Genomic DNA, 27,457 nt, shown 5'->3' on the forward strand with positions numbered 1-27,457 from the left:
TTTTTAAATTAATGTTGTCGACAAATTTGAAATTGTAATTCAAGCGTCTTCGTAGGGTAAAAAAAATATTAAGCGTAAATTCACAATAATTCTTTATGAGCATTTAAATTTAAAATTTCGATAAAATTCATAAAAATCTAGAAAATTTGAAAATTATTTTGAGTTAGAAATTCATAAACATTGTTCTTTTTATTTCTAGGATTTTAACCTAAGGTTTCTAACATTTAACAACAAAAAAAGTTTACCGGAATGTCGAATTAATTTTTTGACTTACCCTAACCTTGAAGTTAGATATTTAATATTCACCCTTAAATTTGAATTAACAAATTTTCATACAACGATTTTCTGATTGTGTTGTTATCCAACATCCAAATATTCGTGGAAACTTGAATTTTTATAAAATATTTATTTTATCATTTTTTTCATTTGATAAAATTTTCAAAATATTTTGGGTCATTTTGAATGGTCTTGTACTCTATAAAAATAATTTTATTTTTATAAAATGAAGATTTTTTTTCCATTTAGTTTTAAAATAGAAGTAAAAATTAATATTATTTTATTGATGTTGATAAAGTATTGTAATTGGATTTCTTTATAAATTCAATTTTTTAAAGTGAAATAACTTAACGCCTATTATACCTAAATTACTTATAAAGATTCTAATTTTAATTAATATGGTAGTGATGCTATTTGATGAATCAAAATAAAATTGTATAAACATAGGAGTATTTTGAAATTTATAATAAAACCATGTGTTTTTTTGTTTCATAATTAATTTATATTTTTTCTTTAATTTATTTTATCTATTGTTTTCCCAAAAGCATTGTTCAAATATTTTTTATGGAAAATTATAAACATAATTTTGTAATTATATACTATAAAGTAAAAACAAATTCATAAGAAGAGAGATTATATACATGTACATCTTATGATCATTTTTTTTTTTACTAATTATTAGTTTTCCAAATAATAAGGTTTATTGTTCTAATACATTTTAAAAAGTTGTAATTAGTTTTGTTGAAATTTAGAAATATAAATCTAAAATATTTTAAACTCGTTAAAAGTAATACTCTTCGTTGTGAATTTTAATCTGTTTTCATAATCATTATCAGATAAATAGACTGACTGAAATATTGGAAAATCATTATAACCACCTAACCTACTATAAAATATCCGGGTTGCCATACTTATGTCAAAAGTTCGATGATAACAATGATCGTCGAGGTAAAATCCATTTAGTTTTTTAGTATGAGGTACCTTTATTTTTATTTTGTACAACTTGTTCATAGCCTAATTAATAGGTATTAGGTACTAAGTGAAGTGTAAATATGTAATACATTACAAATATTAGGAGGTAGTTACCTGGTGTTTACTTTTACATTCGTCAAATACAAACAATTCCAGAGTTTATAAATAATTTTATTTTTATTACTGTCAATAGTAATATTACTTATAATTACATGTTTTTGTATTTTTTATATGTTTTATATTTTAAACATATCTTGTAACAACAATAAAATATGCAATATCACGACGGCTGAAAACAACTTGTGTGAGTTCCTTTTGAACTTATAACTTTCTAACATGTTTAAGTACCATATACACAACTCTATTTGCTTTCAAAAGCGCTAAGCAACAAATATTACGAAACAACTTGACCGTTTATTAATGGTAAGGTAAATAAACGTTCTTGTTGTTGTTTACTTGTCGTGTTATGTAAGTCATCATAATTCAGTAACGTACATGATGGTGAAAAGTTTCAAGTCCTTATGTTTAATTAATTCTTTTTGAATACCTATAGATATTTCAACGAAATAACTGAAACATTAACTAAAAATCTATGTGTTTCGTTTATTTATCAAAATTTGGTAACAACATTTGAATCAATTTTAATCAGAAAAAAAAATTTTAAGTAGATAATTTAAATTGTCTATAAAAGGATCAAAAAACTTGAAATTTAAAAAAAAAATCAATGTCTAGAAACTGCAAACATTAATTATTTTTCGAAAATCAAGTATCTCCGGTTACTAATTTTTGAATCTCATCAAAATACACACTTCATTTTAAAATCAATACAATAATACATTCATCGCTTAGCATTGAATCTGAAAGGTGAAATCCCAATTTGTTTAATATGTGGTGATCTCCAAATTTGTATATCTATGACAATTACAATATTGTATCACGTCAACAGTATAAGAAAAAAAAATAATTATGAAACAATATAAACAATACTAATTATATAAGTAATAATTATCATAGTTTGATGAATTTAATATTTTCAAAATAATTATCAAATTGATGTTGATGATTAAATTAGGTTATTGTGTTGAATTTTGAAATTTAATTTTTTTCACTTAAACTGATAATTTATTTTTAGTATAATATTATTATTTATTACATTTAAACTGGTACGAAATGTATTTATACAATTTATTAGTATAGATAAATATAATAGTAATATTAAAAATATTACAATTATTATGTAATATTACAATTTACGATGGAATGTAGAAGCGTAGGGCGCACATGTATTATAATTTTCGCAGAATAATACGAATTTATCAACATCTTCATCATATTATACGGTCCTAATAAAAAAAATGCAATAGTTTTTCATAAGTAGTAGATATACAACAACAGTCAACAGTCTTTAATATATTATAGGTGTTTTATGGACCCAACACGGCAATTCTCCAATACAAGTACTTACTCAGCAATTTATTCATTAGTTTTAGAGTTGAACTATAGTTTTTTCTTAGTATAGACAATTCTTTATTGTAAAATTAATTATTTATTGCAATATTATCGTCTTTTATTATTATTATTATTATTGAAAAATACGTCTAAAACTTATAATTTATTTATAATTGAAATGCATCAAAATCGTATTAATTTTTCGAACCAAAAATTATAATATTTTTAACCGACATGAACATCTTAATATTTAGTTTAAAAGAAATCGTAAAAATATGAGCTGTAGAAAATAAAAAATATAATTTTGAAGAAAATGCCTTTAGTCCTCAGGCATAAGAAAACAAATACTGACTTTCAAACTACCTTGTTTACAAACATTATTATTTTATTATATAAATATAGGCCATTACTTAATACGTATAATATAAAATATATAACATACACGTTTATAATAATGAAAAATTTGATGATCTAATATAAGTTTTTTTCTTTTGTAAAATATACTATTTACTGGTTATTATGTTTGGTACACGTATTCATAAAAAAAAAACATTTGACTTACAAAAACAAAGATAAAATATAATGATTTATTCTAATATAATGTTACAGTAATTATTTTCTATTTACAAAATTTAATGTACTCACACGCACATGGTCTGATGTAATTACTTAAATATTATACAGTATTTATATTTAAAAAAATATGTTTGTTAAACACGCCATTTTTTACTATTGCTAAAAATTATATTTAGAGGAAAAAATGTACAAAAAATGAGTGAAGCATTTGGTGTTTGATTCGGGAAAAAGATGTGATAAAAATATGTACAATTAATTTAATGCATCATATATAATATTATGCTAGTATTAAATAATAATAATATTAATCTTGATGTTAATTAATTATGCCGAGTCAATGCGTGGGCAATAGTCCCGCGTTTTTTAAAATGAGAAAGATTTTCTCTCTCGGAATCTTTTCAGTTTCCCTGTTGACAGCGTGTTGCTCACCAGGGCCAAACCAACTGTTCTGGGCCAAATTTTCTGCTATCTTAGGGTTCTTATAAAACGAATTTTGCATGTGCGGGGGCAGCAAAGCATCTCTCTGGAACGCGGCCACCACAATTGGATTGGTTGGCTTGCCGATAGAGTTGATCTGTAAAAATACAAAATATTTTTAGTTTTTAAAGTCCATCTATTATCATATTATGTCCTTATTAAAATTTATTAGATTACAGATTATAAATAAAAAGCATACTGTCTCAAATAGTATCCATAGAAGGTTTATACCAGATATCTCAAAAGTATTGGTTTATAGCATACAATATACATTTATGAAAAGGATGCCCTAACCTAACATTGTAATCTATGTGTAAGACCTTTTTACTGATTCTCCCTCCAAGTTATCAAGCATAACGTAGGTTAAGTTAAATATAATACCCGTAAACACACAAAAAAATAAAATATTTAAAAATAGATTAGATTCCTGTTTCACCCCAAAAAAAGATTTGAATTCCCTCTAGGTTAAGTTTAAAAATGATTTTAGTAAAAAATGTATGGGACAATTTATTATGTGTCAATAATAACACAAGCGTTCACATAATGGGAAGGAGGTACTCCGAACCTTAGAGAATTTTTTTTTTTACAGATTTCACTATTTCGTATTTCATTCCAATGGTCAAAATAATTGCATTATATTATATATGGAATATTAAATAATTTCTAAATCAAATCAATATCGAATGTATGATTATTTTGTTTGCATAAAAGTATGCTATGGAACCTGGTATGACTCGGTGGTTGGCAAGTCACAGACGTGTTCTGACGTCCAGCATCGGCTGGTGCAGCTATAGTTCCCGAATGGTTGACTACACGTGTTTTTAATGACAAATCCTCACCCCACATATACATGTTTCTCGATCAACCCCCCCCCACCGAAAAAAATGTTAATCTAAATAGTTGCCAATGCTTACGATTAATAACAAAAAAACATATGTTAAGATTAGGCAAGATTACAGACAGTCAAGACTTAGGGTCTTACTACTACGTCTTAACTACAGTCTTTTTTGGGAAGTGTTTTGTATTGAGGTACGTATTGAGGTGATAAGAATAATTAAAAAGTTTAAAATGTATAATGGACAATTGTTTGCTTCCTCGCTATAAAATCGATGCTCTTGCAAATAAATAGTAGATACATGTAAAAGTGCAATTCAGACACCATACAATGAGGAAAAAAATGACGCCAAAAATAAAATTTGGTGGGTATTGTAATCTGAGTCTCGTCCAAAAATCAATAAACATAATCTCTGCCATGACAAATAACGAAACATATAGGTACTATGTAATTCGCAGCACACTTTATTTTTTAAATTTATTTCTTTTGTGCTATACAACTCAATGTAATATATATAATATATATATATATATCAATGTATTTATAGCCTTATAGGTTATGCAATGTAGGTACCTATTATTTTATTGGATTACAAATTGGTCTTAATTACCATCTGAGAAGGTAAAAAATGGCGAAAAATATATTATGGTATAAGGTTATAACCTAGCAGCATGTTCAGAGCATTTTTTTCACTTAACGGTTCATTAACGATTTTTATTCAATAGTTATTATAGAAATATTAAAATGGCGTTTTTGAATTTCCTTAATTTTAGGTACAAGGAGTCTAGTATGCATATTAACGTATTTTCTCCGTTAACCTCTGACACGGCCATCAAGATTCAGGCATACCTATATTATAATGTAATGTTCAAGTAACCATGAACTAAAAATTAAATAGGTGAACAGTTAATAGAAATAGAAATCTTACTTTATTTTAACCCTATATTGTATTATTATTAAAAATTACAATTTATTTCTGACAAATGTATGATTATGTACATGTTTTTTATTAGGTAGTGAAAAATATTTATTATACATTTAAATCATAAAACAGTAAATACAAAATGTATTCAGTAAAGTTGTCTAAGTATTTGTGATACTACATGTACATGTATCATATAATATGTAAATAAGATTTATTTATTTAAAACAATTACCACCTACTATGTTTCATTTTTAGTGACATTATTTTATATTTATGAAAAATTAAAACAATCAATTAAAACCAAAAGTAGCTTAGCAGTTATATGAATGAATATTGATCCATAAAGATTTACATTTTCTCAGTGATATTTATATTTAATTTAAATAAAACAATTTTAAAGAGGCACGGCACTTAAACCAAATATTCAAAATTTCTTATCTGAAAGTGTATTGCTAAAATGCTAAATACCAGTTTCTGTGATTAGTGCGTTTACCGTATATACCTATAAAATATTGATAAACGTTGCGTTATGTCAATAAGTCTTGTATTCATTATGCCTTCAGTAGGTATTATATTATATTATTTATTTATTCCTTTCTATACAGTATACTGTTACAATAAAGATTAAAATAGTTCTTTTTTCATTAATTGTTACTTCAAATCGTTTTCGTATTATTGAAACGAAACCGAACGCGTTTCGAAAACCGTAAAAATAATTGATGTTTTCGATCAATTGTGGTTAAATATTTATGCTCTATACTATTATAGTACAGGTAGGTAATGAATATCGATACGTTAATACGATGTGGTTCTATACAAGGCACGAGTGTTAATAATATAAGAAACGACCAACATTATCCGGTACGTGGTTAGGGCACGGTTTAGTTACATTACAGGTTAGGTAGTTATCGTGTGGACTTACTGAAGGATTTATGGCGTTGTTTTGTGGCGGTGCTACGAAACCCTGTTGGACGGGTGGCACTAAAGATAACGGCAATTGCTGAGGGCGTGCTGACGTGAACGCCGTGATTGTAAACGCCGAGAAAAGAAGTTTGATATACATATTGTTACGATGTATGGTTTTTGAGCGTCTGCGAATCAGAAAAATATACATAAAAACGTGGAGTAGGTAGGTAGTAGGCACATTCAATCATAATATTCAGTCGTTTTCGTTCAAGCATCAATATAGGTCGAGGCTGCCGGACTTCAATATTTATTATGAAGGGGTTTATCGTTCCGTGGGCTATTCCATAGTCGGAAACACCCCCTCCCCAGCACATTTCCTGTGACTGAGAAGTGAGTGAGTGAGGGTCTACCGGAACTCTGGGCGTCCGGAGTCTAAAGAGACGACCTTTCCTACAGCATCCGGTGTAGCGTGTGTGTGTGTGTGTGTGTGTGTGTGCAGTGCTCTTGACAACGGCAGAAAATATCTTCCTACCTATCAACACAATATCCTAAGAGGCTGATCGTTGCACGAAAAAATAACACAAACGGTTAAGTCTCGATAAAGGGAAACTGTCATCAAAATAAAAACACTGAATTCTTGTATTCGGATTTTTCGTCCCCGCATGATAACATTTAACTTGCAGTGTACAAATGGTTATTTATTTCATTTATTAAAAGATAAATAGGTAAATAAGTATGTATGTAGGTGTGTATCTACTCGTTGTTACAAAACGCCTGTATACGTCGATAAAGATATACTTTAGAGTTGTTTATTTTAAAAAATATTCAAAAATAAATATAATGTAAACATGTATATTTTTTTTTAAATACGACTTTAGCTTGTTCATTGCCATTTGCCACTATATAAGTTTGAAATATTCTTTTCAATTCTATTGAAAAGTATATACCTATTAGCCAACCAATAATCCATACCAGGCCCCTACTTATAACAATATATATATACGCATAAGAGCAATCATTTAAAGATTGTTGTCATGAAATTTCTTTTTAAAATTTCCTACTAATATGAAAAATAATATATTATGGTTACTTATCAACAATATTATTCAGAGTAATAACTATCCAACGGGAAGAGTGCATGAACGTGTACCTATCCTTAGTAGCAAAACATCCGATTGTTCCAAATAAACTTCCTGTTCTGGTTTAATTTCAATACCGCATAGTTTCTGGCCAGGTCTTTAGTGGTGGTTTATCTTATTCTTAGGTTACAGCGAATACTCAAAATTCCTTTAACCTTGCATATTCCTTCCACTGTGCGCAGCTAAACATGTTTAGGACGTCATTTTTTATTCGTTGGGTTTTTTTGTTTAAAAGTTAAAAACTTGAATAACGGGTGCATGTAAACTCCGCCACGAGTACTTTATTTTAGTTTAAACTAAATAAAAATGGCGGAGTTTACATTAGACCTTTTCATTACCTTTTTATCTAACCTGTATTTTGGCGGAGTTTACAATCGCCCTTGAATAGCAGTATCCTCAAAAAAAAGATGCGCGTTCGTCTGAAACCCAGTTGATTGAGTTAGACCTTAGTTGTTAGTCCGTGTAAGTATATATATATATATGTTTTATTGGGTCGTAATCATCTTTGAATTAGTGTTGCAATATACCGTGGTATATTACGTTATGAATATTTTCAAATTGACAAATAACCACTCCTGTGTTGCGTATGAATGGTTACAATATGTGATGATAAGGACTTGAAAGGGTCGCACATTTTCATTTCCACTTGACACACATACACCAAGTGTTTTCAAAACACGTCACCTAGCTTATAAATATAGAAACTGAAGGAAAAAATCAATGTTTTTTTTTTTTATGAATGAAGACTTATAAACAGAAAACTAGAAACTATGCTAACATAAAATGAAAATCATTGTTTAACAACACCTGGATAATCCTGTGGTGTAACTACCACTGCAGTAATACAATTATCTGTTCATACTCATCATGATCAATTTATATGGCTCGTGATTTAGATCTATATAAGATATACTTACGTTCGTCGCTTGCATAAAAGATAGTATTAAAAAAATAATAAACGATTGTTTCTAAAAAACCTGCTCGATTTTGGGCACAGTTTGCAGCAGTTGTCATTGTGTTGAGCAATATTAATTATTGTTTACTTTTAAGTTACACACGTTTTTCTCGGTATGTCGTGAGTTGCTTGTTTAGAAAGACAAGGTTATTTGGTGATGTAAATCTATATATAATCTCTATGAATATAGATCGCAACTAACATAACATAGTAAAAAATCAGTCAAAATCTAAATTATATTTTAAGTTTTAGATTAATTTTAATTTATATCTTACATTATAAATTATAATGTAACAAATAATTGATGTAAATATTGCATACCCACTAATTTTACTGACCCGATTATTATGCGGTGACTATTAATATAAATACATTTTTGACTTGTGAAGTTGTTGCGTACCACACTCAGTCCTCACATATAATAGGGGTGACAAATCTCAAGCAATAAAAAAACTAAACGCAAATCTGATTATTTTATACAAATCGATGTATGAATTGCACTTGTTTTAGAGTACATCGTTATATAAAAATTGTAACAAATCCATGTGAATAATAGTCTATGATGATCATTCATTAGTAATAAATAAACGTACAAAATGTTTTTCTGATTGAATTGAACCTAAAAAGAAAGTAGGTAATTGCTCATAAAGACATGCATCGATTCATCTTAAGCTTCCTGTTAGACAACTGGTTTTTTAGTTCCATATACTAAGATGTAAATTCTTCAATTCAATAAGAATGAATAATGATTACCCATGGGCATATTTCAGCAATTACAAGTATTTTTACGTAATCATAAAAAAACCGTATAGTTATACCGTGTTATAAAAGAATGCCGAATTGAATGAGAAATAGTTTAAGTCTCTCGATGTTAAATTTGATAATACACTTTAAAACTAAGTGGTTTACTTCCAATTCAGTTTATTGAAAACAAAACAAATAAAATATTTTTTTTTCAAATCGTAATGCAAATTATTTTTTATTTTTAGTTTTTGTGTATAAACATTAAACAATAACAAAGCAAAACCTATGGAACTTGCTCTGCAATTTGCACTATTGTATTAACCCCATCATTGAGTTAGTACTTTAGTTTTAATAGGTACTTAGTTACTGTAAAATATGTGTGGCATTGGAATTCAATGATTGGTAAATCATTGAATATGTACGAAAAACGGTTCTGAACAAAGACACACCACCTTTATTTCTAAAGATAATTTACATTATTTTATTTATATTATTATTAGCAATTAATTTGTGTATTAGTAATTTGGCAAGTTGAACTCTTTTTTCCGAAATTATCACTTAACCATATTATATTATTATTAATTATTATAATAATATTTTATAATTATATAATGTATTATTTTTAATTAATTTACTATAGGCAATACCAACGTAACGTAGAATAGTGTGAATAAGCTCGTGGCATAAAATATGGAATTTAAAATTGTGAACATTTTGACATTCTTCAATTGTGTGAAAATTGTGTACTCGTACATATAATAATCAAAAAAAACTTAATTATATGTTATATTAAGTCTCCATGATGAATATTTTTTTTTTAATTGAAGGCACTGGTGCGATAACCAGATAAGTCCAAATTTTTCAAGAAATGGTTTTTTATACAGAAATGTTAAGAAAAAAATTATGCAAAATATTACAACAAAATAACATAAAATAATTAATGAATAACTTTTATTTCTTAAAAATATGAACTTCAAACGCATATTTATTGATTAAAATCAATTGTTGTGTAAATATTCCCGTTTTACGATTGTTTTTTTCTTTGTATTCGCAATTATAAAGAAAAATGGGTACTGGGAATTTCTGATACCTAGTTTTTAAGTTTAGGGATTACCTATGTGAACTCTATAATATATAACAATTATAAAATAGTGAAATATTATATACCTTCCAAGTATTCTAACATAATCGGCATTTGAATAATAGACTCATAATAGACTTCCTATATAGTGTTGTTGTCTAAAATTATGTAATATTCGATAAAACTACTTACCAAAGTATCTGAAAGCCGTTGGAGAACTTCGGTGATCGTCAACCACCGGCTTAAAATATGGCAAAAAACTATGAAAAACGCGATACCGGGTGGTAAGAATACGGCACTTTGTTGGTACTAAAACGATATAATACTTTCACTGTTGAAGGTTTGAATCGTTTTGCCAGGAACTGTCGTAGTGCAACTAGAACCTTCGTCCTACTTTCCACCACAATACCAACCACTACTAATAAAAATACGCCTTGGTACTTATCTGGCTACTTGAATCGTGTATTAAGCAATAGCCAATTTAATTAAGCCTCGAATGCCTATATATATCAGTAAGTATTTGCAACACTATAGGTACTTATACTGTATTAGTTTAATGGTCAACGTGTCATTACAAATAGTAAGCACACGAAAATATTATGCACAAATGCATGCGTTAACTAAAATGTGATTGAATGATAATATAAGAACGCACATTTATTCATATTTTACTTTTGAAAAAATGAGAAAATCGTTCACCTATTTTAATAAAACCTTGAAGTCTACAGTGACAACTACAGTAAAAATATTAGTATAACAAAACATAAATTATATATGAACGCAATTGGTTTTTAACACCTATTTTTGTTAATAAATGACTAAGAAGTAGATAAGCAAAAAAATCTATTGTACGAATTAAGGATAAAATGTGTGGAGGTTAAATTGAAATAATTTTAATATAATATTATGTAACCTACATTTTTCAATTGTTTAAAATGTTCATAATTTCAATAAAATAATATATACAATATATTATTATAACAATACATCGTGTTGATTTATGTACTAAATTTAAAAACTTTTCAAATTCAATTTGTTCAGTATGATCGTATACCAACTCCATAAAAATATATATGTATATATACCTAATAATATGAATAACACAATAGGATCAATCAGAATATAAATGTCATAAAAATCCACATAATTAAGCAATATTATTATATTTATATGTTTGTATTATTAGGTGTAAAATTATGCAATTCACGAATTACACATATAGAACACAATTTCTTTTTAAAATAAAAATGTTTCTATTACACAGAAATAATAAGGATTTAAAGTAATGTATATAAAATAAAAGAATATTGAATATGTCGCGGTTGCGATTGCCATGTTAGAGGATTTGGAGTTAAAGTAAAAAATTAAAATTAAAATTAACATAATGCTATGCTCGTACGACATGATTAGTATACCAAGTACCTACTTATATTTTATAAGTTTATAGAACTACTTTTTATAAATATTCATTCTTTATATTCAATTATTTTATCACCTATTATCCTCTATTATTGGTAAGTACCTATTTGATTTAGAAATATGATACAATAATATAATAAACTAATAGGTAATGGACAACTAATGGACAGAGTATTTACTGTGTAAGCGGACGAATGATACTTATTGCTGTTGTTATACTATGTTGTATATGTTATATTGAACTACTTTTCTATGATTTTATATTATTATACTTCTAAGTGTATAATCCTTATACTTAATTCTCCAACATTTTATTTTTATTTTTTCAGATTTAGTTTAAAGTTCCTTCGTTTTATAATATAGTACTTATACTGATGTGACCACCTCTAATGCGTATTAAACATAGTTTCTGGAAGTTTCTTAAATGCTAATAAAAAATCCTAACGAAAAAATATTTTTTAAGTAGGTACATCAAAGATGTATTAAATATTAATTATTTCCATGTTACAATGTTTGTACATATACATAACAAAATTATAAAAAATTAAAACAATGATGCAAAATTGAATAAAGCCGAATCAGCAAAATTGCTACCACTACATAAGGCGACGTCTGCGACGGGAGCGGGGCTGTTCAGTTTTTGGATCACTCATTGTCGAGGCTAACAAGCAGTTTTTTTGACGTTTCTTTTTATTATTTGTTTTTGATATTCTTTAATATATTATATTTAATTCCTTTAACCAAGTGTTACTGTTTTATTTACGACTATTTTAGAATATTTNAATTTTAACGAAAACGAACGTTGATTCATCACTCATCGTTAATATACTCTATTAACTAGTGATATGACATGCACAAAATTGAATATATCTTTATACCATGTGATGTAATTTATTGTTCTCACCATCAGATATTGAGATCGAATTGCTCAATTTTTAATAGAATCGTATACTACTGTGTTTGACGAGAGAATACTCAGTGGCCTTACAAAAATCACGGTGTTTCTGCGCATCTCTAAGTGACATCCTACCATAGAAGAACCTATTAAGCTTAGTTATAGGGTAAATTGCATATTAAACTTTGCTTGTAGATTTATGGTGGAACTGGTCTCTATGGCAGTGGTGTCGTGTGGACAAACACAGAATTGGCCGGCGTATTCACTCAGTGGAATTTGCATAGACAGCATATTTATTTATTATAGCGTTAATATGTAATCCATCGACTGGTATTTTAAACTAAAAATGTCTTTCATTGAGAAAATATGCTCAAAAAATATAATATAGAAGAAAAATAATATTAATAACATATGAAATAGGTATCTAACAAAACTTCTTCAGTTCCTCCAATTAATATTATAACTAGAAACGATAAATACAATAGGAGATAAATACTTATAATAAAATACTTTTTCGGTCTTAATTCACAAACAGAAATCCAAGAGAAAAAATTTTAAAATTGTGCATTGCAGTAGGTAATATAAGTAAGTATAAGTATTGGTTTAAATCAAAAAGGTGTCAACTAGGTATTTTCCAGATTTTTGCTATGCGTTTGAAAACAATATACAAACATGAAACAGTATTTGGATAAAGTATTTATTATAATACCAACCGGGTACTATACACAAATTTCCCATAATATATGAGCACATAACACAATCTTTAAATATTTAATTTTTTGTTGAATATTGTAACAAAAATATTTAACATTTGTTTTAAATAAAATTCTATATTATGATATTCGTTTCTGAAAAAGTTCGTTTTTGAGGTTTACTCCACTTTTAATTCCCATTGCACATTTATTTCAGTGCATTACTATTTAGTCCGTGTACAGCTATACATGTCCGATATCCCTAATGGGTGACAAATGAGGATTTGATTTACATTTGGACAGTTAAATAAACAATAATATTACAGTATACACGTTTGATGAATTAATTCTGCTGTGTATATTAATTATTTATCGTTTAAATAGTACAGTAATCCTGTAATCCAATACAACATGTTTGTGTAAAAGGTTGACGTTTGTTAGTAAGTTATCCGAAGTTTAGAGTCGGAGAAAACAAATAACGGGTTTGACAAAATCGTGTACCAACCTAGCAACCTATAGATTATGATATATTTGGTACATAAATTTCGAATAGAATTACCTATGAGTGTATTTATGGCTTTTAATTTTGATCAAGTTGACTTTTGTATAAGTTTAAAAATAGAATATTTAAATAGATAAATACTGTTAAAAGTATAATTAGAAATCATTTCAAAAAATACAATCTTTTATTAATTATTAATATATGTGATCGCATCAAATTCAATAAAAGGTTTAATTTTTATAAATATTTAACTTTTCTATAACATTTAATTATACACAAATAAATTGAATATTGATTTCAAAGTCTGTAATTTTTAGTTATTTTGAACAAATTGGGAGAAAAGTAATTTATTTATTTGTAGTAAAAATTAAATATTGATTTTAAAGAAGGTTGGAATACACTTTTTACTTGAAGGTTGTTTACTTTTGGCTAATATATATATATATATATATATATATGTATATATAATTGATTATTATATTATTATCTGAAAATAAATATACATATACAAGATGATTCGCCAAGCCTGATCAATCGCATTTTATCATTTTGTTCAAATTTTAAATCTTAAAATATACTCCAAGACCATAATATACTCAAATTCTTAAGATTTTTTGTACTACTCGAAAAGTGTTCTATGGTGATTCAAACTTCAGTCTTTCGAACAAAAACCCTGCTTCTTTCTGTAAATCATTTAGTGGATAATTTTTTTAAAATCTTTACTAAGCTTTATAATTTTCTAATTTTTAGTTTTTAATTTTCGTAACTTATTATTATTAGGTAAGTACCTTTAATTGAGTGCTGACTGATGAAAGATGAATTGTTAACAAATAAGGCGTATATAAATCCCAACTACTTTATTGGTATGTACCTATAATACACTTTATGAAATTTATAACTATTAATCTGATACATTTTTTTCGATTTATAACATCGAAATAATCATATGATATTTGACATAGTTTATATTTGATATTTATTTATTCGAATATTATAGTTTTTCTTATATAATCTGTCTTAAATGTATTCACTTTTTTTTCTATTTCACCATACTCGATTGTGTCACTTTCCTTTGAATTATTTTACTTTCATCTTATTATTTTGGTAGTTGGCCAGAAAATATACGATGATTCAACACCAGTTTTGGTGAATTTTAAGGTCATCTAACTCTATACATGATGACGTTAGTTAGCGATTTAATTATCGTACGAATTCGTGACTACGCCTCACGGACTTAACGCCCTCTGGATTACAAAACACAGTTACATGTTCGTGAGTAAAATCTTTTGAGAAAAAATACCTAATATTTTCTTTAAAAATGTAATATATATATTATATATACTATAAATAAACTAGCTAGAATGTAGTTATTACTTATTTTCATTTACTTATGTTACCATTTTTTTTTATGATAAGTGTTAAAACCTACAATTTGCACTTATGTATAAATATGTTTTTTTTTTAATATAACATAAATTATTACATTGTTTGGTCATTTCATTTATATGGATTGTTTCCTGTACATTGTCGTTAGAAATTATTGCTTGTCAAACTATATTATTATAAGTAGGGTAGGCATAATAGGTAATACTTTTTAACCTAATTTTAATCATGGGATTTGGAGTTTTACCTTTGTTCATAACTTGGTGAATGGTGAATGTCTAACTTGGTTAGTTTTTATTCTTCCAAAAACAGTAATAGCTGGTAAGATATTTAACCTAATCTAGATATTTACAGAGATCTGAAGAATTTTTGAATGTACAAAAACCAAACATACTTTATTATAAACATATACCAAATGTTTTATAATCTTATAAGCTAATAAGTCCAACTTAATTGATTCATTATCAGACCAAACTTAACATATAAGACAGTTTTTAGCATATTTTTAAGTAAATAGTTCAATATATCAAGCATTATTGAACCAAGAAAATATAAATTTACCATTAATAAGTCAATAGTATACCAAAAATAATTATATAATATGATAAATGATAGTCAATAATTATACTATAAATTATAATAGTTCAAAAAAAAAATTGATTAAATTGTTTTAAAATGTTTATATGAATTAACGTATTTACTATTTACACAGCATTATTAGATAATTTCGAATTCTAATACTGTTGCACAAGACCAGAGTAATAATAATTAACACAAAATGATACAGGGTACAAAATAATGATTATTATTATGTAGTATGTACGTATGTCGTATATAATATTGTATTGATATATTATAATATGTACAAGTTCAATATCCTGTGATTTTGGGATATTCCGATACCGATATTATTTGTCCGGTGGCAGCAAATAGTTGGCCAAAATGAAGTTGGGCTGGGTGTTAAGCATGTGCTTTTGATCTGAGCTGTCCCGACTTACGTTTTCGGAACCATCTCGGACGCCGTTTGCTGGAGCTACTACTATTGGCATTCTTCTGAAAGGATAATAGTCCACGCTGTCTACGACTACAGTATCATCGTTACAAGGACCTTGCGACTGTGGAGGCACCGATACGGTAGGAGTTGGAGTCTGAGTAGTTGTCGATGTCGGTGGTGTTGGTGATGGTGGAGGTGGTGGTGGTGGGAGGTATACCGGGGGACATTCAGCAGTCGTGATGGGATGATGGTCGTCGCATGGCTGTCGTGTCACTCGAGCATCGTCTTCACCTCTTCGGCCGGTCATTGGAGTCTCGCCTTTTAATGGCAAATAAAAATAATAATAGTACACGTGATGATGAACACCAGTCGCGGTGGTCACTTGGTTTGACACCGATGGAGCGGTAGGTAAGACACGTGAGGATTGCATATTTGGCCGTATCACAGTCGGCGGTGGAGTTGGTGGTTGGTACTGCTCCAACGGCTGACGAAACTGTGTTTGGTACTGCTCCAACGGCTGCCGAAACTGTGTTTGGTATTGCTCCAACGGCTGCCGAAACTGTGGTTGGTGCACAAAATATCGTTGCGGTTGAAACGGTTCTTGAAATAGTGGTCTAAATGCTATCGGTGGTGCCGTCCGTGAAGGAAAAGTTTGGTAAAACTGTGGAAATTGACCGGACCACGCTGTCGCCAATGTAACAACCATGGTACTGATTACCGCTGGAACACAGACTTCAATTTATTATTATTTACACAATAAAAATCACTTAAATTTTAAATTATTATACATTATAATATATTGCTGTCATGAAAAAACAAAATAATATTAAAATATGTATTACTTCCTTGAGAATTATTGTGTTTCTTAATGTATATATCTATTATATAAATAAATAAATAAGAAAAATATATTTCTATAACATTTTCATACGAAATTGTATGTTGAATAAAAATTCTTGAGGATTTTCTAAATTAGGTATAACTGCTACAACCAAAACTATAAATACTATTTAACAAAATGTATGATCTATTTATACAAAGTACTAATTTTACAATTCATTGAATAAGCTATAGGTATCTTTAATATAAAGTTATAATTCGCATTCAGTTGTATCGTTAAAAGTTCAACATATTGAACATTTATAGTCATCATTCATCACTATTAAATATACATAATTGCACATTACGAGTATTAGTACGATTACAATAAAAACAATTCTTCTATTGTTTATTTTTAAGTTTTAGCAAATTATAACAGTTGCTTAGCTATATTTCTATCGGTTATTATTAATTATTAATGTTTTATTTTTTTTTAATTTGATTTAAAAATACTTAGTTTTATGTACAATACTCTGCTTCATTGAAATGAGAAATAATCAAATGAAAAAATCCAGATTTAATCCATGCACTCGAATTATTGGTACTTACTACTTCTTAGTTTGTATTAGCAATAATTCTATGTTAAATTATAAACACAAACATTGTCACCTTTCAATATATATATATTGACTGGTGTACTAAAAATGTGTTTAAAACACAGTCTTTATAAATATTTAAAACGGATTTTTCATAAGCAAACTCGATTCATCAAATACTGATAATATTTTCAAATCAAACGAATTGAATCATTTATTATTTATTTTATTTATTTGGTGTATCAGAATTTAATTATCTACCTATTAAAGAAATAGAAAGAGAATTTATAATCAATTTGACGCCTTACACATGTTGATAGTAGTATTATCTTTTAAAGATCAACCAATTCAACCTAAGTCAAAAAAACAAATCAAAAAAAAAGAAAATGTTCGAATAGAAATCGGAAATTTGCTCGGTCCTGTGAGACATGCACAACAGATCCAAGCGAATGTGCACAAATACATTTTAGGTGCTATCGTTAAATATTTGTTATATGTAAAATAAAATAGTAATAAAATCAAAATTTCAGAAATGGGTTCAGCACATGGAAACACTTATTTTGAGCCAAAACATCAACTATTGAACCAAATATTTAAGCAGCAAACGGAAATTGTAATGGGAAAAATGAACTACCAACTCGAGAAAGATTCAATGTTCATACGAGCTGAATACGACGACAAACTGTTACAAGATACCAAATATCAGATGAATAAGTTTGACGTAAGTATGAAAATGAATATATACTAAGCGATACATCTTTATCCATTAGAGTATACTAAATTAACATAACAATAATTGTTGATAAATATTTGTCTAAAGTTGGAATACTTTTTTAAAATAAATGTTCCATAAAAAAAAGGTTGAAACGTATTTTAAATGGAAATATGTTCGACCTCAAATTTGTTGAAAAATTATTAAAAAAATTATTTGACTGGTTATTCGCTGTACATTGAGTAATAACATTTTACTTTAAATACTTGATTATTGTGTAAGCCATACGGTGTAACACATTTTATATTTAAACTAATTATTTATACACGTTATTTCGACACAAAGGTTTATTCGTGTTGAAAGTTGCTTAGGTAAAATAACTAGTTTCAACAAAATAATGTACATCGTACACAATATTATATATTATATATATTCTGGTAACTTTAATAATAGTAGGTATAAAAATAGTACATTATAAACTGATAATAATTATAATTATAATAATAATATATTAAGTAGTGGCATATTATTTGAATTTTTTTAACTTTCTTTTTTTTTTAATATTGTTATTTATTATTATACATCAATCACAATTGTTGTATTTTTAAAAAACAAATATTTTGATACTTTAACTTAATAATACTTCAAACAAGTTAACGAAAATAACAATATAGGTATAATAATATGTACATATTTTTTTAATTCACAAGTCTGACCAATTTAAAATTACAATTTTACATCATACATGTCATAAATAATAATGAATAGGTACCATATATTATTGAGTATTATTCAACTAATTTTTATTTCAATGCCAAAATATAATTTTTTTTAGTATATTTAATCAAAACCATAAATTTGATATTATATCGAAATATATTCACAACTTTAGTTGCTAAAAGTACTTTTTAATTATTCAACCAAGATTTTAGAGGTTTCTTTATTGTAATTTGACCATCACACTGGACTCTGTATTATGGATCACACAAATTTATTAATATAGATTATTGATTTGATGTAGTTTCAGAAAGAGTGTGGTGTTTATATATAGTTATAATCAGCCAGAAAATCAAAGTCAAATTAATTAGAGACAAAAATGTATTATAAAGTTAGATAAAATAAAAACAAGCAATTTTTTATATTTCCCTGTTATTTTCGAGCCAGAATTTTTTAAGATTAGATTAGTTTCTTAGATTTAATCTTATACTATGGGCCATAATCAAATAAGAAAATTAAAGCATTTTAATTGATCTAAAAGTGGATGTGAGGCAGACACCCAAGTAACATACATCGATGTAAAACTAATACATCCATCGCACCATTCAGAATCTGAAACAGTTCGATTTGCACAGGATAGATTTTGATAGTTTAAAATATAATAAGTTATTATATAATTCTTTTTACACTTTATTTATACTGCAAAAATTATTTAGTCTTGTCTTCATTATTTTCAAGCAGAGTTCCTGTCTTGTATAGGGCCCGCAAAAACATTAAGTGCAATGGTCCCAACATTTTGATAAGGGGGCCTGTTTGTAGTGGTTCGTACATAATGTTATATTAAATAATCATTTTACAAATCATTTTTACATAGTTTAATCCCCATTTCATACATAGCCACTGATAGTACTCTAAACCCCTTTATATTAATATCTTAGAGGCGTAAGCTTGCGATTCACGTTTGACAATTTCTTTGGATTTAATCAGTGATGCATTGTACAAAATGAACAGTGTACATTTATTAGAACACAATAGGTATTTTAATAATAATTGTATTATGTTATGTTATAGTGTTATACTGTATATTCAAACATTCGGTAAAACTCCGACAAAAACAAAATTTTTTAAAATGTTAATAATTATTAAAAAAAAATATAGGGTATTCATATGTATATTAGATCCTCAATATTTAATAAACGGTTAACATTATTCCCCGTTACAAATGTGTAATATTATTATGCTCTCGCTATAATTATTCAAAGAAGATAATTTTCGAACTGAAATATATGTTTATCATTAAATTTGTTAATAACGTTTCATAATGTTAACTACATATTAACATTTTTTTAACATGCATGTATCATGTTACTATCCTGATATAAATTAAAATATTAATACTATCGACACCTTCAGATTCATATTAATAAAAAATTAAAACACGAATCAAAGTTGGTTTGAATATACTAAGTTTAAAATATAAATTTAAAATACAAATCCAATTTAAACCAATGATCGATTATTATTTATTAACCAAGTTGCCTATCCAAGTATAAATAACTGATAGTTGGTTTATTTATAAATCAAAGTGTATAAAATCGTTGATTATCAATACTAAATAATATTATTACAATCAAGTAGGTTTATTTTTAAAATAAAAATCATACCTAGATGATAAGTTCTGAACTATGAAGTGGTGTCATTGGACAGTATGGACACTCCCTTCACTAATTCATGACATATATACTTATTCCAACATAACTTATACTTATCGCATTCTATCAATGTATACACTTTTACAATATATTACTTATTTTCATATAAACAATTGAATTAGATTATAATGAATGTAACATGGAATAGATTATGAAAATGATAACATAAAAATGTGTAGATAAAATAAAATATGTATAAAATTATCTAGATAGGTGCAGATGAATATTATGTATATTTGGATTATATTATAATATAACCAATAATAATATATATATCAATATAAAGATAAAGTAAAATACTATATTATAATTTGATAGATATTTAAATATTTTTGTTTTGAATGTATGTAAAAGTGAATAAGTAGTATATTTCTTAGACCCTTTGCAATTTTTTTAATTTTTTTATAACAGTTACATTTAAATATAAAACATTTTAGTAAGCATATCATGGAAAGGTATTGATTTAAAAAGGGTACGTCCAAGGCTCGCATAGGTGGCACAGTATGCGTAATTGTGAGCATTTGTACTCTTTACATAGAATATGAAGTGTATTTCTGATTTTACTGAATTTTATTACATAGTTTTATATACATTTACTATAAAAATTATTATTATAGTTACTGTAGTTGTGTCCTCATAATCAGTGATTTCCAGCCCTTTAGGGGATCTTAGATACTGCATGGGGAGAATATATAGTGATGATGAAATAACGAGAGTTTTGTTGTTGAAATAAGTATATCATTTTACAATAAGTAAAATTGATGGCTGCAGTAAATTAATTATTGGACGGTCCATTTACAACAATAATTATACCAATATTTTATAATGATTGTCCTTTTTGCAGGTAATCTAATATTGATAGGTTCAATGTTTAATTCTATAGTTAACTTCTATCATTAAAAAATAAGTCGACTCAATTCTAATTTAAGAGGGGGATAATTTTGAAAATGTACATACACGCCGTAGAATAAAAAAGGTTGGGAACCACTGCACTTAATTATCATAATATTGATGTAAATATCGTGTTTTTTTAATTTAAGTTTGTTTCAAATCTTATTAATAATCATAATCTATAAATTATAACCATTTATTAGTACCTCCTACATTTATTTTAAACTAATATAGACACTCTCGATCCCCGGACGATTACTACTCTGACGACCGACCCTATTACAATAAATGCGCCTTGACAAAAGTCACCAATGCTATAAAAACGACAAGCATCGCTTTCTTTGGCGTTTTCCTATTTTTTTACTGTAGTTGTGTCTTATTAATTATGGTAATATCAATGTAAAAACAATAAAAAAATATAACATTCCAATTTCTCTCCTAAAATTGTATTTTTTTTTTTAAATATTTAGCTTAAAATCTTAAAAATGATCATAATCCAAAATAATTTATTTATACTTCCTGTATTTAAACTAAATTAAGTACTATAATTGTGAATGTTTATAGGAAGCCGTATCAGCTATTACGATGGACTTGAACAATAAATGCGAGGAAAAATTAAAACAATATAAAATTGACGCTGAGAAAACGATGTATGCAAGTATTGAAAAATCGTTAACATGGAGAGAAAATTATATAAAACAGGAATTCGGATATTTTAAAGAACAAAATCTAGCGGATTTCAAAGAATACTATAGACAGTTGATTATGTCCTATCGTTTGAAATTCGAAAAACAACTAGACGACTTGGAGAAAAAACATAGATCAAAATATGAAAAGATAAAACAATCATATGTGTATAAATATAAAAAAAAATTTGATTTAGAGAAAACGAAACTCAAAGAAAAATTATTGTTAGAAAAACTAAACTTACCATCGATTTCCGACGAAGAAAAGGTTGAAGAATCGGACCAATACATGAAGGCAAATATCCAAAAAAACTTTAAATGTTGAATGAGAAAATCAACATTTCAAGTTGTGTAAGTTTAAAATAAAAACTTTGCTAAACAATTACGTGAACTTAGTGACTTTATCAGAAAAAACGTTTTGACCAAAAATAAGATGTTTCAAAAATTCTATAAGAAGGTTGAATATTATAATTTATAACAATAGATCCAAGACGAAGAATCCGTTTAAATTTAATTTAGAATAATAAAAGACAAACAAAGTTAAAACAACAGCGTATCTGTTTATAAAGCCATTGTCCTAGGGTACTACGTTGAAAATAAATAATATATAAATATTATAAACAACCATTTAATTATTTTTGAGCAATTTCATAGTCTAAAATAATAGAATTAAAATAATATTATAAAAGTTATTTTTTGGTGAGGTAAAAAGTAAAAACTAATAATCAAATACTTTCGATTTGAACAAAAATGACGAGAAAAAAATAAGATACTTTTAAAATTAAGTTATGTAGACGTTGGTGCTAAAAATCGGTGTTTTGTTACTTAAAATTTGAAAAATTAAGCCTATATAAAGCCTAATCAAATACCTATAAATACATTAAAGTTTTAGTTTCCCGTTGAAAATTAGTAGTACAAAATTGTCACGTTTTTTTGTTTTCCTGTGATAATTGTATTTTTTTTTTTAATAGTTACTAGGTACCTACAATAAATTTAAAACTTGCTTTTGTTTTAATACTAACTGTGTTAAATATTTAATTGCTATACATAGGACTAAATGAAATTTTGTAGCAATTATTACATATTCCGATAGGTACAATACAAAATGATAATAAAGAAACAAATTAAATACATCGATGTAAGTACAACCAATTGCTTTATGCTTTTTTCAGAAATAAAAAAAAACTTCCCTTACAATTTAGATTAATAATTATAATAATAATAATAATAACATCAAAGTGTGTAACTCACTGATTTTGAAAAAAGTCATAGCGTCAAATCCAAAACCAGCCCAGCTGAATACAATCCTTATTGTTCTTAGCAGGATAGCTGTAGGAGCTTCTCTGAAGCTGAACTCGCTGTGCAAACCACTTTTTATAGAAATCATATAAAATATAAATACAATATTAAGGAAAATCATATAAAATAAAAACTTCTTTTGTTATGCAAACCACCGCGCAACATACAGTTCGTGATCTAAATATCGGTCCCATATAGTGTCATTTTTTACACTAGTCCGGTTTTGAGGAGAAACTTGTGAATCACTCTGCACTAACGTCGTTAATGGACTCAAATATGATTTTACGTGATTAATTACTTATTCAATGAGCACCATTATTACTATAAACTTTCGGAGCACGATTTCTTAAAATAATAAAATTATTAATTTATACATAACAAAATATTATAAGACATTTCTAAAAATACAAAATCAATTACTCCGGTTGTAAATAAAAGCAATACGACATACGTGCAGCTTCTTACAGTTACATCTATGCCTGCATATTACAAATTTACAATTATTAGAACGTCCAAGTAACTCGTGTTTCCTTATGTATCTAATGACCTTATGAATTTTCCAAAAAATCCAGAACGCAATTCGTTTATTTCAATCAGAGGTTCTTAAACAACTAACAATGAAATAAATAACAAATAAATAAATAAATGATAATTATAAACATAATCACAAGTTAATCAAAAATCTGTTTATTAAATGTAAGAAAAAAGTAAATAAACGTTGAATCATTATTAATTATTATATCTAATCAAATTCGTCTAAGTCCATAATATAATAAAATAAATAAATAATAATAATAATACTAATGCTATCAATCAAAATGTCAGTCAAAAATTAGATTTATACTTTTAGTATGAGGTTTTTACAAAATCTAACCTTGTTATTTTATTCTAATTTACGGATAGGTAAAACCATAGAGTTCGTGTTTTTATTGTTCGTGATGGCGATAAACGAAATTGCTTATTAATGTCTATCAATAAAATTGCTTATGGAATCGGTAACAAAATCCATCCATTATCGTAATTTATAATATTAGGTAAGTAAAATTATAATAAATCGAAACATAATATTAGAGTCCAGGCACCATTATAATTAATACACCATCACAATGAACATCTGGAAACGAAATAAAAATTATATTTTAGGTAGACACCTAACCAATATAGTGGGACGAAATTCGTGTATACCTTTTTTACGTTGCCCCGAAAGCAATATAAAAAAAATATATTAAATTTTCCATGCAATGGTTAATACCGGAGATTACCTATTGTATAAAAATTAAAAACAAATTTAAACGTCCATTAAATTTTTAATTGGAAATACAATGTTCAAATTTAAAAAGAACGCCATATTTTTAATTATCAATTGAAAAAATGTATTCAATTACATCATATATAACAAAGATGTACTCCAGTATTCGAAACAAATGCAATTTAATCTGTAGGAACTGAATATTATCAGTTCAAGTTTCAAAAATCGGAAACCATCGTTTCGAGAATTGTATTATGTGTGAGTGTGTGATAGAATTATAAAGAGTCAAATGTATACAAATATGTACTTACCATGTACGTAAAAAATAATGGAATTTATAAAATGTGTGTAAACATAATACTGTATATAATCCGTGTATCGAGACTTTTATCGGCCGTTGAACACATTGACGTCACTTCAAAATATTACATATATAATACTTACAATTTTCTCAACATAGGTCAATGCCGCAATCACTAAAAACTAAAAATAAATAGGCAATCTAAGTAAGATTATTAATGAATCTCAATTTCAATAATGACAGTTGTTATAACATACTATTATATGTATTTTAGTACGTTCTTTATAGGTACTACTCGATAACATGGACGTAATGCATATCTTAAGAAATAAACTATAATGTATATGAAAAGCATAAAAATAAAAAAATTCATTTTTTAAACCAACGTTTGCTTATTATGTATATTATAGTATATAATATTTATTAAAAGGTAAATTTTCTGTTATGTTATGACATTACTTATTTTCTTTTTTTTTTGTCTGATTTGTTTGAGTAAATTATTAAAGTATTGAGTTGTAAGCTTTAGTAAAAAAAACAGTTGATGAAGATTTAAAACGATCTTTAATTTTAAAATTGTACATTTTTTTTAATCATAAATAAATATAACAAAAAGCACAATTGATTTTACACCTAGGATGTCAACCTCCTTATATTGCTTTTATTCTTGGTAGTCCACTGCTCCACTAATCGTATAACTAATTATTTACTGGTTCGATATTCGATTGTAGTACTTAAATTCTCAGAAATGATTTTTCTTCAAAATATAAACTTAAAAATGTATGTACCTATCCTACCCAAAAAATCCAAAATCAAACAATAATGAATAATATCTGCTCTTGTAGTCCCAAAGAAATTCCAAAAAAAGCCCAGGACACGTTCTCATAACAAATAAAAGCTCACATTAAAATTGCTCGCTTACCTTACAAGTCTCCTAATGCTAAAAATCGCGCATTTAACAAACACCTGGAAACTAATAATAATTATTCTAATTCACAAACCCGAAAAAAAAATTTACCTATAAGCATACTGCCTACCCTCTCCAAAAAACTACAACAATACTACAACAATGCTCAACAGAATGAATCCCCACCTAAAAAATAATTTGGACTCTTAAAAAAGTTTTTGACACTGAAATACCTTATCTAGATACACGGATCCAAGATCAATTAAAAAAATTTCAACTACGACTAAACTAAATCGAAGGAGCTATTCGCTATAAAATCTGTAAAATAATTGAAAATCTAACCAGTAACCACGTCTTCCACAGGATATATTCCTATCTCCACAATCAACACCTGGATCATCACAATCATCTAAATCAGAACTTATGTAAACACTTCTAAATGTAACCTTTAACTTATATTTGTTAAAACCACAAAAAAAATTTGTTGAAACAATTAAAATTAATAAATTTAAAAAAATGTATGTTTTAATTGTCGAAAAGAATTTTTTCAAAAATGTTGTTACATTATAATGGATGCAATTAAACATGAAAAATAACATTTTCAAAACCTCAAGTATTTTCTCAAATAATGAGTGTTTATTGTTAATATAATCAATTAATCTCTTGTAAGGTGATTGTAGACTGTATGGTTTGAGGAGTTAGCTATAGGCAATATTAAAAGTACCTTCATTTGTTGATTTGTGTGATTGTTTATGTAATAAAATATTATGACCATGCAATAACTCTAATATTAAAAAGGGGGAAAGTATGTTACCACTCCGCTGTACAACACTAATGTTGAATGCACTAGTAACCATTGAGTTACTGTAATGTATGTGTTAAATTTAAATTCAACAATAAGTCATTGCTTAGGAAAAAAACGATTCTGAGTGAAGACGGTCAACCAATATTATTAAGTATATTTTTCTGATATTATATTAACATCACTACTATAGTAATATATTATACTGCCTATTAGTAATACGAAAATGGGTATAATTTTTGTCGAAAACATAGCATTTGTTATATTATTGATAAAATGATATTTAATTATGTATTATACTTATACAAGTATACAAATATATAGTCATTAGTCAAGAACTTTTTTTTATTATCCTTACAGTTGAACGGAGTGTAAGAAAATTGTTTGATGAGAAATCGGTATTCTACGCATAACATCCTATTTAGTTGTTAAATTTAACTTCAATCGCCTATGAAAAATATAAGAACATTTTTTTTTCAATTCCATTAATAATAACTTATGAGGAACCTTGTACTAAGAAAAATACTGGACATTTTTGATTTTGACCTA

General features: G+C 26.9%; 3 protein-coding genes across 7 annotated transcripts; 1 reads left to right on the top strand and 2 right to left on the bottom strand.

Annotated features, from left to right (window-relative positions):
• Nucleotides 1–2,973: 2,973 nt before the first annotated feature.
• On the bottom strand, nt 2,974–10,720 carry LOC111026632. Of its 3 annotated transcripts, none has more exons than XM_022304749.1 (4): nt 10,528–10,720; nt 7,907–7,974; nt 6,433–6,601; nt 2,974–3,847 (listed from the first exon to the last, which is right to left on the bottom strand). In XM_022304749.1, the coding sequence occupies exons 3-4, from the start codon at nt 6,571–6,573 to the stop codon at nt 3,608–3,610; spliced, it is 381 nt and encodes a 126-aa protein (XP_022160441.1). In that variant the 5' UTR covers nt 6,574–6,601; nt 7,907–7,974; nt 10,528–10,720; the 3' UTR covers nt 2,974–3,607. The 3 variants fall into 3 exon arrangements, with proteins under 3 accessions (XP_022160441.1, XP_022160440.1, XP_022160439.1); XM_022304748.1 differs by having other exon boundaries at nt 7,894–7,974; XM_022304747.1 differs by lacking the exon at nt 7,907–7,974 and having other exon boundaries at nt 3,256–3,847; nt 10,528–10,716.
• A 5,160-nt stretch (nt 10,721–15,880) lies between these two features.
• LOC111026637 (TGF-beta-activated kinase 1 and MAP3K7-binding protein 3-like) lies at nt 15,881–24,254 on the bottom strand. Of its 3 annotated transcripts, XM_022304761.1 has the most exons (3): nt 23,820–24,250; nt 23,605–23,723; nt 15,882–16,952 (listed from the first exon to the last, which is right to left on the bottom strand). In XM_022304761.1, the coding sequence occupies exons 2-3, from the start codon at nt 23,621–23,623 to the stop codon at nt 16,135–16,137; spliced, it is 837 nt and encodes a 278-aa protein (XP_022160453.1). In that variant the 5' UTR covers nt 23,624–23,723; nt 23,820–24,250; the 3' UTR covers nt 15,882–16,134. The 3 variants fall into 3 exon arrangements, with proteins under 3 accessions (XP_022160451.1, XP_022160453.1, XP_022160452.1); XM_022304759.1 differs by having other exon boundaries at nt 15,881–16,952; nt 23,605–24,254; XM_022304760.1 differs by having other exon boundaries at nt 15,882–16,940; nt 23,605–24,249.
• LOC111026638 lies at nt 17,741–26,594 on the top strand. Its single transcript, XM_022304762.1, has 4 exons — nt 17,741–18,105; nt 18,166–18,356; nt 22,232–22,704; nt 26,349–26,594. The coding sequence occupies exons 1-3, from the start codon at nt 17,946–17,948 to the stop codon at nt 22,676–22,678; spliced, it is 798 nt and encodes a 265-aa protein (XP_022160454.1). The 5' UTR covers nt 17,741–17,945; the 3' UTR covers nt 22,679–22,704; nt 26,349–26,594.
• Nucleotides 26,595–27,457: the final 863 nt, after the last annotated feature.

This window comes from Myzus persicae, unplaced genomic scaffold (assembly GCF_001856785.1).
Source record: "Myzus persicae strain clone G006 unplaced genomic scaffold, MPER_G0061.0, whole genome shotgun sequence".
In the NCBI taxonomy this organism is placed as follows: domain Eukaryota; kingdom Metazoa; phylum Arthropoda; class Insecta; order Hemiptera; family Aphididae; genus Myzus; species Myzus persicae.